Genomic DNA, 16,038 nt, shown 5'->3' on the forward strand with positions numbered 1-16,038 from the left:
TGTGCTTGTGTGTCTTCATGGCAAAATGTGGCAACACGGTCTCATTACAAACTCGTCAAGTACGTCCGTTCTGTCAGTACTTTAGGTGTTCGAGCGTGACTCCAAAATCCACCTTCTGCATCCTCCTGGAACACGGCCAGATGGAAGCGGTGGTGTTGTTTTTGTGTGCCAGCAGACGACCGGACGGCACCAGGTGTGTCCAAATAATACATACAAAGGCGGCGTCACTTGAGAACGTGGCAGGATGGAAGTGGTTGCGTGTGCATGAAACACAGAAGGATGGCATCACACGAAACGCTGCTGGTGATGATTTAATATAAGGAGCACGAGTGCATTTACAGGGTGGGCAGGAGCGGTGCTGGAAGGGTCAAACAAACAACCGACTTTCATGCAGAAGTACAGTGTTTGCTTCGTGTGTGGATGTGAGGTTTGGGTTTTTTCTACACCTTACCATGTGTCTCTTTTGCCTCAACCTAACCATCGTGACGGTCCATGTTGGTTGCCATGTGATCTTGTTGTGTAAACATAATGTGTGCATTTGTTGACATCACCGTAGCGGCATCCCAGAGTGTAAACAACTGACGCAGAAGGATTCCTTAAATGCCATAAGTGACAGAGCCGCACCATGTGACCAGTTTGGATTGAGAATGTGTTGAATGTGGTCCTGGTGGAGCCACTACTACAGGAGCCATTTTGGGTATTTTGATAGGTGTTTTTATTATATCAGTCTGTCTACCTGACTCTGTTAGCTTGTGTGTCTGTGGACTGATTTTGTCAATGCAACAATGTCAAAAACTTCACAAAACTTTGCAGATGTGTGGTTGAGATCAAAATGAAGGCTAAGCTCAAAGATGGGTGTGGTCTGAACGAGGCGGCCAGAAGGAGGGGAGGAAAGTAGGGAAGGGGCCCTCCACTTTACGCCCCGTCCCCATTCATTTCCAGTTGCGGATGTCTGTATCAGGAGTGATCCCATTGCAAAATGGTCTCTTGTCTTGGTTTTTTAGGTGGTTTAGGTGAATTTAATTTCCTTTAAACAAAGCAAAGCAAGCACTTCCTCCCCCTGTCTCTGGTCTTTTTGCTAAATCAACTGGCTGCTCAAGATCACTTCATATTTAGCGCACAGACATGAAGGTGGTATCAGTGTAACTAGGGATGCATGATATTGGATTTTTATTTGATATGTCAATAGTTATTTTGGCTGATAGTCCATACAGATATTGATATATCCAATTTTTTCCCCACATAATTTTAGTTAGGTATCATTTATGTATATTCTTATATTATTATGGTAATGGACCACCAGCAGATGGAGATATAGGAGATATAAAATACAATGCTTTTCTCTATATGTAATATTTATTCATTGTGCAAATTTTTTTGCACATGTTCACTTTGTCAATTAAAAAAAGTTTGTGATACCAGCAGAAATCAGCATGTTGGCCGATTCTGATAGTGTTACTCACAGTAAGAAAGCAGATACGTGAATTTCTCAAACTGTTCAACTGTTTTTATTGTTAATTTGTTAAGTTTTGATATCTTGAGAGAGAAGTTTTACACATGATGAACCTGAATTAGTTGATGGATGAATGACTGTCAGCCTTACGTTAGAATAAGATAAGAATATTTTTACATCAGGACGACTACAGCTGTGTGTGCATGTGTGTGTGAGTGTGCATGTGTGCATGTGTGTGTGAATGTGCGTGTGTGTGTGTGTTATGCTGTGCCAGTCTCCATGAATCTCTTAAATTTTCTGGATTCTTGTGTTTATGAAATCCTCCCCTGCTGAGGTTTCTCTTTTTGTTCCACTTTCTTGACTGTTTGAACACCAACTGTAGATATCAAACTTCTTACATGACAACATTTGTATACAACAATCATTAACTGTAACTAACTAACTAACTAACGGTAACAAAGCCAAAAACAGTTTGCAAATATACAAATTCTAATGTCCATTTTCCAAAACAAATATTGTCATTGTCACACAATCTTGGGCCAGCCTCTGAAAGTTTTCACATGCAGACAGTGAAAAGCAAAATGCATCATTTCCCACGTTAAAACGAAGTTCTGATCAGGTGCGTCTGAGCTACAACATTATACAGAACAGAGGTTTTCAATGTTTTTAACAGATCAACATGGCAAACAAAACTCTGTGTGCTCAGTGAGAGTTAGTGAAGGAATCCTGCAGAGTTTCTGACCTCGCGCTTTGAAACAGCTTTATGTAAGTGGGCCTCTGTTTTGTTTGTCTTGTGCACGAGGACACACATACACTATTTTCACACACCTGCCACTGGTTTCATACTACTCCACCAGTCAACCGGTCGTGGTAATACGCCCACAAATGCACTAATGCACTGCAAGCTAATAAACGTTATGTTGTATGTTAGATTTAAAAGACTTTCAAAAATCTGATGAGGACCTGAGCTCGGCCTGATGAGGAAGGAAATGAATCCAATACTTTTGTTAGGACCTCGAGGACACACATAACACTCAAGGTAAAAACAACTTTTGTTTGACTATGAGAAAACTCTGCAGGACATCTTTATATTCTGGAGCATTTTACATATAAAAACACGCAAACAGACCTGAGCCTCAAGATCTACAAATGTAAAAAAAAGTGAAAGAACAACAGAATAAATGGTGGAGGAAGATGTCGAGAAGTTGATGGGAAACGAGCATACCTGGTCTAGGAATATGAGGGGAATGCAGAGAATGTGGCTTCATTTCAGCAAGGTGTGTGTGTGTGTGTGTGTGTGTGTGTGTGTGTGTGTGTGTGTGTGTGTGTGTGTGTGTGTGTGTGCAGATGACTAAGCAGAAAATGGTCAAAATTGATAGGGTGAGTGGAGGCAAGTTTAATTTAAAGCAGCAGGTGTATGTGTGGGGGGTTGGTGGTGTTAGGGGCTGTTTATTATGTGTATTATGTGTAATCCAGCTGAGCTCTCTGAACTCAAAAAACAACATTTCAGTTCACTTTTGCAGCTGAAATCAGGAGACTCCCAAAAGCCACCATCCACTGAAATGCTTCAGTAACTCCAGTCACTGAACTGGGCTTGGGCAGTATGTGATATTATATTAACTTCATGCTTTACTGACATGGCATCGGGGTATACAGTATATGATGGTTTAAGTGTGCGGCTCAAACCCCCCATGCCCCAAATGGTGAGTTTGCTACTTACGTTCAGCTCTCCAGACTAATAAATGTGAAAAAGAAACCCATGAACTGTTCAGAAAAGTAATATTTTCCTTATTAAAGAGAGAAATACAAATGTACACGCTCTGAATTCAGCTTTCTCTTGGTCACTGATGACAAATTAAATCTCACCCAAGACCTCCATTTAGTCTTGCTAGTAATCTATTATTAGTAAGTCCACATTTATAACTGTTACCAGCTCTGGTTTGGTCCGAATACTCCCTTAACTCACCATGTGAGAGTTCCCGCCAAAACGCCTGTCCGACCAATCGCGAGCAGCTCCATTGAATGTGAGTGCATAGATCGGCTGTCACAGTGGTGCAAAAAACCCTTTTTGTATAATCTGATAACTCATTAAAACCACACTTACAATAAAAATGATCACTTGAACAAACATTGGGGTGATGAGAACTACCTTTGGTGACAGGAACCATCTTTGGTAAAAATTAAGTTTTACTTCTGGCTTTTTGTTTGGCCTATGTCCCATTCACTAATATGAGGGAGCGAGCTTTATGACCTATTCTGCAGACAGACACCAGGGGGCGATTGAGATTGAAAAGTTACTTTTTTGGTGGGGGTCATGGTGTCCATCTTTAAATACGGTCTATAGTTCATACAGGTGACGTGGTTCGAAGGACACCATGCTGTTTGGTGGAAACACGACTTTTCTGTGCCAACACAAAAAAGGACCCTTTGTTTTCAGGCTTTTTCATGCCCCTGAGCTTCTTCCTCAAAAATAATGCGTCAGAAAATCCTCAAAACTATTTAAATCAGCACAGATGTTGGTTAAAACGACCTGCAGTGATTTCTCACATTGTTGGAATAACTGGATATCGATACTGCGGTGGGAGGACGTCGGGTAAAGAATGATGAAGTGAGTGGTCAGAAACAATATGTTCAACAGGGAGAAGGAGGGGCAGGAAAACTGGTGATGTCAGCAGGGAAGAAGAGGAGGGAGGACCGCCTTGCTTTTTCCTTTTTCCTCCTCCCCCCTCCTCCCCCTCCTCTTCTTATCAGTGTGTGTGTGTGAGAGAGGATCAGTAGGTGAGTGGACGAAGGATTAACAACTGTGACAGAGGATATGGGGAAAGAGAAAAAGGGTATTAGAGTGGGATCGAGAGAAAAGTGAACTAGAAGCCCAAAAGAGGGAGCTGGTAGAAAGGAAAGTGAGAGATCAGTTAGCACATCAACTAAGAGTCCCCCCGGAGCGAGGACTGAGCGCCTGTGTCTGGAACTGGGTGGACCCCTCGCTAGAAACATTTGACATCAGCCACCGCAGCTACCATGTACAGTGGATATGGAGGTACGACTGTGAGATGAGCTCATCTCTAATCATTAACTCTTTGTTTGTAAGGATGACTGTTGCTGGTTAACAGGTTTGTAACTTATTACGAGCTGATGGCTCCGGAGTTCGCTCCAAATATCAAAAAAAACAACAGAAGCTGTGATATGTTTAGCAGTTTGTCATAGTCATATGATTCAGTGGAGATTTTCCTGAACACAGCAGCGTGCAGTCTGTCTCTAATGTATCTCCTGAGCACTTTTTATCACCACTGTCACTGATGCAGTTTTGGAACAGGCTGACTGCTTTAACTGTGGTGTTATTTTAAGGGTTGGGTACCATTTGAATTTGGTTCTTTTCTTTGTTTGTAGAAACAAAAAATTATATTTCAGAACAAGCTGCAGGGGTGATGTGGTCGACTGAAATGCAGTTCTGCTCCTCTGCTCTTTTCTAATCACATATAGAGCTAATCTTCTGTCTCTGTGTGTGTGTGTGTGTGTGTGTGTGTGTGTGTGTGTGTGTGTGTCTGGTCTAGCAGTAATACTAGGCTAACATCAAAATAATAATTAACTCTACTTAGTTATTCCCTGTAAAATGTAATTTGTTACATCGCTTTTGGATTACTCTGCAACATCGCCTGATAAACATCGTCACCTCATTGCAAGTCACAGAACGAGATATATAATTGTTTATTTGACCCATTGTCATAGGAGAGAGAGAGAGAGAGCATCGGCATTGTGAGCATGCAAAATAGTCACGTTGCAGGACATCAGATGTCATTTAAGGCAAAATAACTCTTAAAACTAACACAAAGGAAAACACTTGCACAGTTCTCAACTCTGTCACTAATGTTATCAGTCATGCCTTTTCCATTGAGACAGGTTATGTGTGTATGTGAGGTAATCGAGAGTCTCCTGAACGTGTGTGTTTGTAAAAAAATTCAAATTCAAAATCATTTCAGGACCTATACGTGCGGCACATACAGTTAAGCGCGTGCTTTTCTGAAGCTACAGTAGTCAGCAGGGAGGGTCGGGATAAACTCAGGTTCCAGTGCAAAGACCGTGATTTGTGTTTGCTGCACAGACGAAAACATTTATGCAACGTTAATGCAACATTATAACGCGTCTCCTGACCGTTCTTCACTGCAGAGTTGCCAGACTGTAAAAGCTAGTTATCAGCATCGAGCCAGGCTTGAGCTAAATGAATTACCCAAAAAAACCCAGAAGTGTCCAAACTCCTGCTCTGAGCCCAAAGCAACGGGTTTTTTTTTTGGTTGTTTTTTTTAAGATTACATTTTGGGCTTTTTATGTCTTTACTTGACAGGACAGAGTAAGTGTGAATGGGGGAGAGAGAGAGAGGGGGAGACATGCAGCAAAGGGCCGAGGCCGGAATCGAACCCTGCAGGGGCTACGGCGAGGACACGGCCTCTGTACATGGAGCGCCCACTTTATCCACTGAGCCACCGGGCGCCCCATATTTAGACATTTCATCATCATTTTTATTCTCTTTTGTCTCATCAACGACTCGTCTTACGTGTGGGGGAAAAAACGGCAGGACATATATTTTTTTTAAGGTTTCACATTTTTGTTGAAGTATTAAAACTATTTCCAGTCCAAAACTCCAAAAACCGAATGATTTCCATCACTGCTCACGGTTAAGAGGAAAAAAAGCGAACACTGACTACCAGGTAAAAAGAATAATCTTTGTATTTGTGTGTAACATAAAGGTTATCCCAAAGGAAGATGCTTTAGAAATCTATTGTTTATTATGTTGAAGTTACCATGACAACAAGTACCCATTGAGGAAGTGTTGAGTTTCCAAAGCAAAAGCAAATAAACTCGGCTTGAAAAAGAGGAAATAAGGAAATGAAGGCTTTTCTCTGCCAATCGCTTGGCTCTCAAGGGCTGGATTGTGTTGCCCAAACTGTTTATAAATGCATCAGTTATTTGGTGTGTGAAGTCCTTCCTTGTGTTGTAGGCTCCATTCACTCCAATATATTTTGGGTTTTAAACACATTGCTGTTTTCATGCCTAGTGTCCATTGTACTTTGGCGTTTTTGAACCTCTAAAATGGGGAGGCACAGTTTTATTTTGAAAACTCTGTAATTCTATTTTAGTCTGAGCATGTGAAAAAAGAGACTTTTTAAAACTGATGCAGACATCCACGGTCACTTCCTGATTGAGTTTTGTCATTCCACTGTATTTGCTTTATCAACCATGCTCCAGGTTACCTCAAATGCACTCTGTAAATGTTAAATAATAGCTCTTTTCCACCAAAATTAAAGTCATGCACGCAGAATTTTTTATCACGAGTAAACCTGCTAAAAAACATACTTTAAACTGCTTTTCCATTGCCAGTAGAGCAGAGCTGTGCACACGGCTCTGCAGCAGACGAGCATGTGTGTCTGTGGAGGTTGTTTTGGTGTGTCTGTTTGATGTGTGACAGGTTTATGGTGGTTACTTCTCTTTAAAAATGCTGTGCTTAGGAGGAGACAGACAGTTATCTCGCCGGTGAAGGAGCTAAATTAGCATGTTTACACGGGTGTTGTTTTTCCATCAATGCGGATCGGAGCCGGAGGCAATATCTACCCGTGTCTACTGCAGAGTCATTTGACCCGGGTGTGAATACCGATTGTAACCTTTCCCATAGCGTTGAAAAGCAAGATGTTAGCGTTTTTTTGTGCAGAGAGAAAGAGGTTTAATCTCTACAGAACAATTAGTTTGTGTGATGCAGCTTGTTTGATTTCGTGATGTGTAAACGGACGCTGTTAAAGCATTTATGATGTATACAGAACATGTTCTCATACCCTTTGTTACTATGACATTTGTGATTCCTGTTCATAATTCACTGTGATATTTAACCGAAATACCATAGAAAGACTTGCTTGAGTTATCAAAACAATCATATTTACTCAGTTAATTTTTAATGTAGTTATTATCAACATTTTAAAACTTACATTATTTTTACCCATGGAAATTATAAAAGGTTTCTTGTTTTTGTTTATTTGTTACAATATGATAAACATTAAAGCAATAAAAAATGGTCAAGCTCTCAAATGAAGGGAGACAGACAAACTAAGAAAGCAGCACTGAGTAACATACAGTAAAATATCTGCATATTTTGACATCTAATCAAAAAATTATCAAGTAGATATACACAACATGATTTCCCTGATATGTTGTGTTCTGTCTGCTTGGTGACTCCTCCAGCTGGGTTTAAGTGTTTTTGCATGTTTTGTCTGTTAAAGTTCAAGAAAAAGTTTCAGCATTTAACTCCCTCTAAAAGTGCAGACTCTTGTTTTTACATTTCTCTGTGCAGATTAGCTGAGCAAGATAGCGGTTGTTAATAAGTGAGCGTTGGAGGTACAGTTAGGCGTGCTTTTGAACAGAGCGTTTTTTCTACATATCGTCTTTCTTGTGAAAACCTGGCGCCTACATTACCCACAAGGAAACCAAACTGCGTGCAGTTGCGTTGGAGGTTTAGGTGTGTTGTTGTGCAAGTAGCAGCAAATGTAGTCTTGAGCTTCTAACCTGCAGCAGAGATGAGCAGCCTGCTACAGATAAAATCACTTCTTTCTGACTCCCACTTGTTTTTTCCGTTTTTATCTCATAATTTTTCCCGTCTTTGGTGCCAATCACAGATCACGTGAATCAGTGTTCAGTTGGGCTGCAACAATTAAATGATAAAATCCATAAATAAAGATTATGAAAAATGTTGCCAACAAATATCATTATTGATTTATTGTGTCACGCTGAGCTGGTGACTTGAAAAAAGAAAACAGAAGGGTGAAATCTCTATAAAATCCAATTTGTATTGCGTTTTGAAAAGAGGAAACAAAACGTTATTTTCTCAGCTGGTAATTCGTTTTTAGCAGGTGCTTCCTTTCCTCGTCACCCAGCTTGACAAACATGAGAAATGAACTTAACTTGTTGATGTTAATGTTTATGTTAGCTCTAATGTTTTGCATGTGTGTGTGTGTGTGTTTGCTTGTGTGATGCCAAGATCGCTTTTTCATAGTTTACATCACAAGTGTAGAGAGAAAATGTGGAAAGAGATCCTGTTGAGTTAGTTAACTCAACAGGATGTGAGTTTTTAAAAATAATTTCTTATTGTTTAAATTGCAACATAACATTTCTTTTTGTGCACTTTACCAAGCCTCGATCTTTAGTGCGTGTTGTACAGCACACATTTGTATGTTTTTTGTTTTTTAATTCCATGGCCTGTTGTTAAAGCTATATCATGTAGGTTTTATGTTCAAGGTATCTCTATTATTCCCAGGAGGGCAATTTGATTCACAGCCAGCTGTAATAAATAGACATCAAACAAAGCTATAAATACAACAACACAAATACCAAACATAAATTACAATTACAGTGTCATTTACAAGGCTGATAGCAGCAGGAATAAATGACCTTTTGAACCTGTTTGTTCTCCATCGGGACAGATTGTATCTGCACCCTGATGGTAGCTACATAAATTCTCTCAGCAAGGGAGCCTCAGATCAGCCAAGACTGATCAGGTTTTCTGACCTTATACAGGTCATGGAGGTTATTCAGGGATGTACCAGCAGTTTTTGCTTTTGTTTTTGTGCACTTTTTTCACTTACATTCTCAATTTAAAGTAATATTTTGTTTTTGAATAAAGTAATGACTTTTTTTTTAAAGTTTAAAAAAAAAAAATCAGATTCATCGACTGGTCGAAAACAAATAATCAACCGATTAAACAATTATTAAAACAATCAGTTGCAGCCCTAATTACAGGTAATTTTCAACCTGTAAACACACGTTGTTTAAATTAGCAAACTTCCCCTTAACACACAGACTTAAGATTCATGTCAGTTTTTTCATCTCACTCTTGGAAAAGAAGAAAATGAGTGCATTTCCCAAAAGGCTCAACTTATCACTTAAGATTAAGGAATATTTTCCTGCTGTCCATTGGTTTGGATTCTTTGAGTATAAACTTGCATGTACTTGAATGTGACCATAGTGTCTACCTTTATTGTCGTCAAAGTTACATTATCGTTGTGTGGCTGTGGCCCTTTAAGCTTTACAAAAGTTGATCAGTTAGTGTCCTTTTCCTGGAAGTGAGCGAGCATGTCTGTACAGTAAAGCTGCTGGGTTATTCCTGTGACTCAGTGCAGCCTGACTGCAGTGGTCTTTTCCTGACCCTGCCCTCCTTACAGGATGTTACTCCCTTCTGGGTTTCCTTTTTCTAAAGACAGTAAGATGACGGAGGGAAGGGCCTCGAGTTATGGGACTAAACTGTATGTAAACTATGTGGGTGGGGGGGGGGGGCACACAGTATATGAGATAGAGGTGCTGTGATGGGAGGAAACTATTAACATGAGATGAAGCATTAATGATTCCACATGGAAAACAAAGGTCTGACCCTTTGTTCACCTTCTTTAATATGTACCGTCATCAGTGGCCACATTTCATCAGGACAAACCGTCAGTGTTTGAGGCCGTTCGTGCCATGTCATCCACAACTTTCCCATGTGGTGGGATTCGGGGAAAGGAGATTTAATTTATTCTGTTCTCAACTCTTAGGCTGCGGTCGAATAATCCTTTTTGCTTTGGAGGATTCCTAACTGAGTGAAACAACCCAAAAGAATTTGAGTGGCTGCCATCGTAACAGCTGTGCGAATCCTCCTAATATTAAGGAAAATTTATGTAATGCTTCATTTACAGTGGTGGGAGAAGTATTTAGATCCTTTACTTAAGTAAAAGTACTAATACCATCCTGTGAAAATACTCTGTATTAAGTATATGTATCTGTATAAAGTAAGTACAATCATGAAAATTTACTCAAACTATGAAAATGAAAGAACGCAATTCAGAATTTTATTTTATTTTATTTATTTATTATTTAGCACATGTTAAAAGTCAACATTACAATTATCATAAAAATTGGAAATATGCAAGGAGGTCCTAAAAATCCTCAAGGGGCTTGACAAGAGGACCACCCTAGATCAACATTAAAAAGAAAAAGAAAAATCTTCAAAACAAAACAAGCAAACAAACAAAGGACACACCAAAATAAAATAATAATAATAATTCAAATAATAATAACAAAACAAAATAACTACACCAATAATAATAATAATAATACTAATAATAATAATAATAATAATAATAAATAATAATAATAATAATAATAATTAAACTAAATAAATGAAAAAAAAAACAAAACCCTCGAAACTATATAAAAAAAATAGACCCCCACCCCCCATAAAACTCAAAATTATTAGAAAAAAAATAAAGAAAAAAGGGAAGGGGGACAAAAAATTATTTTAAAAAACATAAAAAAAACACCCCAAACATCAAATAATAAAAAAGCAGCTCTGTGCTGCAGTAAAGGACTCCATTCGGGGAGAGCTGGCTGATGTTCCAGTGCTGCTCACACTCACACCAAAATGGCTCGATTCTCGACAAACCCGTTAATAACCATTGGATAAAATGTTCATTTTTGTAACTGTGACAGGCACACTCGCAGGATCACGATAAACAGAGAGACAGAGAGGAGCTGAGCAGACACACTCAGACTCCTGAGGTGTTCAGTGACCTTTCTATGCACTTTTTGTGGCAATTTTTATTATCATGGACAAATTATTAAAGACCTACAAACATCTCATAATAACCTGACAAAGCCCTGTGAAACAGAAGCAGAGCACACTAACATTCAACATGGATTTTATTCTCACAAGAACTGAAACAACAATCGTCATCGGCAAAAAGAAAAAAAGAAGAAATCTGAATCCCTAAATTGATAATCAAATACAGACAAGCTAAATATTTGAGTACAGCCGTAGTTTCCACAGAGATCGAATAATAACCACCACAGCTCCAGGTGGACCTGCACATTTTTAATACTTTGCCAGTTGAATGATGATTTGCACTGTTAATAATTATCTTAGCACACGATGTGTGCTGCAGTACAGTATGTTTTGCAACTGTAGGAAGGGAATGAACATGCTGAACATCACTGGGAAACTTTTAAACTCATTTTATCATCATACTCACACTTTTTGGGAACTGAGGTCTTTATTGCTCAGAGAGAATATGTCACATTGTATGAATTAGATTTTGCTTTAAAGTCTCAAGTAGAGTCTTAATGTCCTTCCTGTGGTATGCTGTGTCAAATATTTTGTCAAACGGTGACTTATAAATGGCCTCTGCACAAATAATATGTGACCCTGTTTATACCTGGTAGTAATGTGCATCTCGAGTGATCAGATCACAAGCAGACAGCGATAAATACAAGTGTTAACAACAACCAAGACACATTTTGAGCTGATGATCTAAACCACTTGCAGAAGTGGTCTGGGACATGTTTGATCACATGTTCTGCGGTGTTAACGCTTATGTGTCCTAAAGTGTCTCCTACAAGGACGTGGTGGTGGTTTTGGTGTCGGTGCACTGTTGGTCTATAACTTGCCCAATCTTTGATGATTTGAAGTGTTGCGTGATAGTCCATAATTTTTTTCATATTGAAGAAGTGTTGAATTCTGCTGACGCCAATCTCTGCAGCTGTACTGACGCAGCAGCTAACGTGACAGGGAGCATTTAGCAAGAGTCCGCAAGAGTCGAAATCTGAAAATGTGTGATCAGTTGGACTCACAGTAGGTGTGAACGGCGATGTGTCTCAGCTGTGTTTGGATCACAGGTTATGTCGTGGTTAGTCTAAAAGGGTACATCTCATAGATCAGGGTGAGGAGAAGGCAGGAGGCTACGTTTAATCATTACAGCTTGACTTTACAGCAGGCGACTGCTACCAACAACTATTAACCAACGCTGTCGTGTTTTTCAGTCCAACCTGACGGGCTTCGCTCACCGTGGCAATATGAGTGTTGCATTTTTATGCCTCCACGCTGACGATAGCTGAGGCTGGAGGGGTTATGTTTTGGGGTTTTTCGTCTGTCCGAACGTCCGGCCTATTATTGTGAACACGATATCTCAGGAATACTCACACTGTGAGGGAATTTCTTCAAATTGTATATAAACATTCAGTTGGACTCATTGATGAGCTGATTAGATTTTGTTAGTTGATTTCTGCGTTAAGATTCTTCGTTCATTGGAACGGACAGAAAAAAACATACTAAATATCCTAATAGAAACATTTTTTGCTAATGATTTATTAGTGCATTTAGAGCAGAAATCCATCATTCTAATATTTTTTGTGTGTTTGGGAAATAATTGGGTTCTGAACAGATTTTCTCTTTATAAAATGTTACTGTTACTGAACAACATCCTGCTTCAGAACATATCTTTGTCTCTACTCACCAAATTTGAGGAATCCAACAAAATCAAGCGCAGTGTCTGTATTTAAAAACTATTAGTTTGTCATTATCAGAATTTTTTAAGCATTTCTTTTGTTATTAGGTTAAAAATTTAAAAAGCAGCTGTGGTCTGTTATTTGATGTGCAGGAATATTGTCTGAGCGGCAAGCATACACACTGCCTTTTTGTAGCACAGCCTTTTGTATTCTACAAAACTGAGACGACTGGTTGGACTTGGTCCTTAGCTCTGTAAAGACGTTATTAAAAGCTGTGAAAGTAAAAAGTTCAAACCCACCCGAATTACTGCTGTGTCAGAGTTATGTATGACCATACACAGCCCGCAAACACTTGCAGCTTGCTTCAGAAATATTCCGATTTTACTTTGACGAAATGAAACCTCACAGACTTACGTCTTATCTGACTGAATATTTAGCTCTTTGTTCAGCTTGATAACAAAAGATAGTTGAGCCGGGAGGCAGAAAACATAGGTGCACTGATAGGCTCAGCGATTTCATTATTATTCTTGACACAAGTGTGTTTTTCCTCTTCCCCTCCGTGGGTGGGTGGGTGTGTGTGCTCTTGGATCCATTACCCTCCCTAGATTTGACATTCTTTATATGACAAAGATACACACAGTCAATTTTCCCAGGGGGGCATAAAAACACAGAAAATGTGATTCAGAGGAGCAGACCACATTGAGTGGATAAAACAAACAATGCACAGACAGGTTGGCTATTCTTAAAGGCTTATCAGTGGTGAGTCAAGAATGGTTGGCCAGGGAGCGGTGCTGCAACAATGGTCAGCGGTCACTAAATATACATGAATGAAGGTTTGAAAGAATGCTCTGCATATGTTAATCTCAATTTTAGATGAGATCTTTTTTTTTCCAGATGAGGCCACCAAAAGAGAGCTGGTGGACTCAGTGTTGAGAGAACAATAGATCTAATGAATTTTATAAATGTTTTTTTATTCCGCCTCTGTGTCGGTGATAGACGAAGCATTGTGTTTTCAGGTCGTCCATCGGTCCGTCCTACGTCTGTGCGTACATACATCTGCCCATTCTAGTGAAACAGACATATTAAGAACATCGTGAAGCAGTTTCTTCAAATTTGGCACAAACTTCCACTTGGATGAACCGATAAGATTTTGATGGTCATTGGTCAAGGTCACTGGGACCTCGTCTATCTCATCTTTGTAAACCCGATATCTCAAAAACACATTGAGCAATTTATTTAAATTTTTTTATTTGGCACAAATGTTCAAGTGGACTCAAAGATGAACTGATAAGATTCTGGTGATCAAAGGTCAAGGTCATAGTCACCGTTCGTCTCTTTCTTGTAAATGCGATATCTTAAGAACACCTTGAGGGAATTTCTTTAAATTTGACACAAACATTTACTTGGACTCAATAATAAACTGATTAGAATTTGATGTTCAAAGATCAAGGTCACTATGACCTTGTATCCAAACCGTCTTGGTTACTCTTGCTAGTAATGTAGTTAGTCCACTGCTTCAACAATCACCAGCTTCAGTTTGGATAAAATAAATCCTTAATTGACAAAGTTTGAAGTAAAAAAGACGTTAAATGCCGTTATTCCCCACGGTTGGCTGTTTACAGTCATGTAACGTCTCCCTCCAGCACTAGGTGTTGCTGTGTCTTTCAGCTCAGCTGCCTGTAGACACCAGAGACTGAGCTCTGGTGGTGCACAGCATGCACCACCAGAGCATTGCATACAATGAATTGCATACAATGAATTTAATGTATTTATGGCAGTTTTGAAAAACAACACCCTGGTATACCATGATATTGCCAAAGTCTGCTATTAGTTTATTACAGTATATCAAAGTGTCTAATTTTTTATTTATTTTTTCCATTTCTGTAATTTTGTTCATGAGTATAAAGTAAGCGTAAGTCTCAAAGATGATGATTTATCATCTGGGGACCATAAACATGCGTAGCAGTTGCCATAACAATCTGGGAAGTATTTGTTGAGATATCTTGATCTGACGAACATCTGCATCCTTAGCTCATCCCACTGATGGGAAAAAAAACAGTGTAAGTGAGCCATGGAGCAAGTGATGTGAGATGTTTGGGTGTGTGTTCATGTTTGGGTCCCGGGCAGTGTTTTTCCAGAATGGTCTGGGAGAGAGAGGCCAGAGAGCATCAAACAATAGGTGGGGTGTCACACACTCGCTTAGCACAGAGGCGTATGGAAGGCAGAGTGTGTGGCACAGAGCCACAGTCCCAGTGTTTATATGAGAGCATCAATAACAGAGGAGATGGTGTGACTGGAATCTGTTGTTATCATTGGGCAGGACCGCACCACTGTTTGGATCAGGTAGGGAACACAAAATACAGTACGGTTTGACGGACATTTTCACTTTGATGGCTTTAAGTAACCAACTTGCGGATGTGTTAATTGGAGCTTGAGTGGAGCTGAACGAAATGGGATGCTGACTGATTAACTGATGAAAGTCTAATAATAAGGCTGGAGATTAGAAAGGAGACAGGACAGTGGGGAGTGACAGGGAGAAATGTGCCGACTACCACTGCCCTGTCTGAACTGGGACTCTGACAGAGACACGGAGCCCTGCGAAGGTTGGTGATTTATTGAAAGGTTTAGACGTGTAACAGTTCTAAAAATACATACCTCAATTTTGAGGTAATGGTTCAGTACGTTTTTATACAACAGGTGAAACGATAACTGCGGAAGATTCTGTTTTTGTTATTGTTTTTTTATGCCTCCGTGCAGGCGACAACTGTGGCCAGCGGGAGTATGTTTTTTGGGTTGTCCGTTCATCTGTATTCAGCCCATATCTCAAGAACTCCTTGAGGGAATTTCTTCAAATTTATCACTAACATCCAATTGGACTCAAGCATGACCTTCTTCAATGTTGGTGGTCACAGGTCAAAGTTCAACGTCACCGTGACCTCTGCTGACACATTCTTGTGAGTGTGATATCTCAGGAACACCTTGAGGAAATTTAATCAAATTCAACTCAAACATTCACAATGAGCTGATTAGAATTTGGTGTTCAAAGGTCAAGGTCACCATGACCTTGCATCAGTCTCCTTTTTGTGAATGCAATTTCTGGCCTTAAACGAGTTTCCTCAACTTACAACGGACAAACGTCCATTTGGACTCAAGTATGACATGATTAGTGTTGGTCAAAGGCCAAGATCACGGCACCATCCTCTATTGACTGTTGTTTCAGGTGTCCTTGGTTTGCTTTTATATTATCTGTACAAGCAGTTCTGAGTTTTTGGTGTGTTTTATTGGACTCTATCATG

At 39.6% G+C, this 16,038-nt stretch overlaps 1 protein-coding gene across 1 annotated transcript in view; it reads left to right on the plus strand.

Annotated features, from left to right (window-relative positions):
• The first annotated feature begins 4,228 nt into the window (after positions 1-4,228).
• The window catches only part of ripor1 (RHO family interacting cell polarization regulator 1), a 36,843-nt gene continuing 25,033 nt past the window's right edge, over positions 4,229-16,038 (plus strand). The window contains 1 exon segment of the mRNA XM_042496933.1: positions 4,229-4,490. Within this exon segment, the coding sequence (XP_042352867.1) occupies positions 4,472-4,490 (19 nt within the window). The 5' untranslated portion in view covers positions 4,229-4,471.

This window comes from Plectropomus leopardus, chromosome 11, assembly GCF_008729295.1.
Source record: "Plectropomus leopardus isolate mb chromosome 11, YSFRI_Pleo_2.0, whole genome shotgun sequence".
In the NCBI taxonomy this organism is placed as follows: Eukaryota; Metazoa; Chordata; class Actinopteri; order Perciformes; family Serranidae; genus Plectropomus; species Plectropomus leopardus.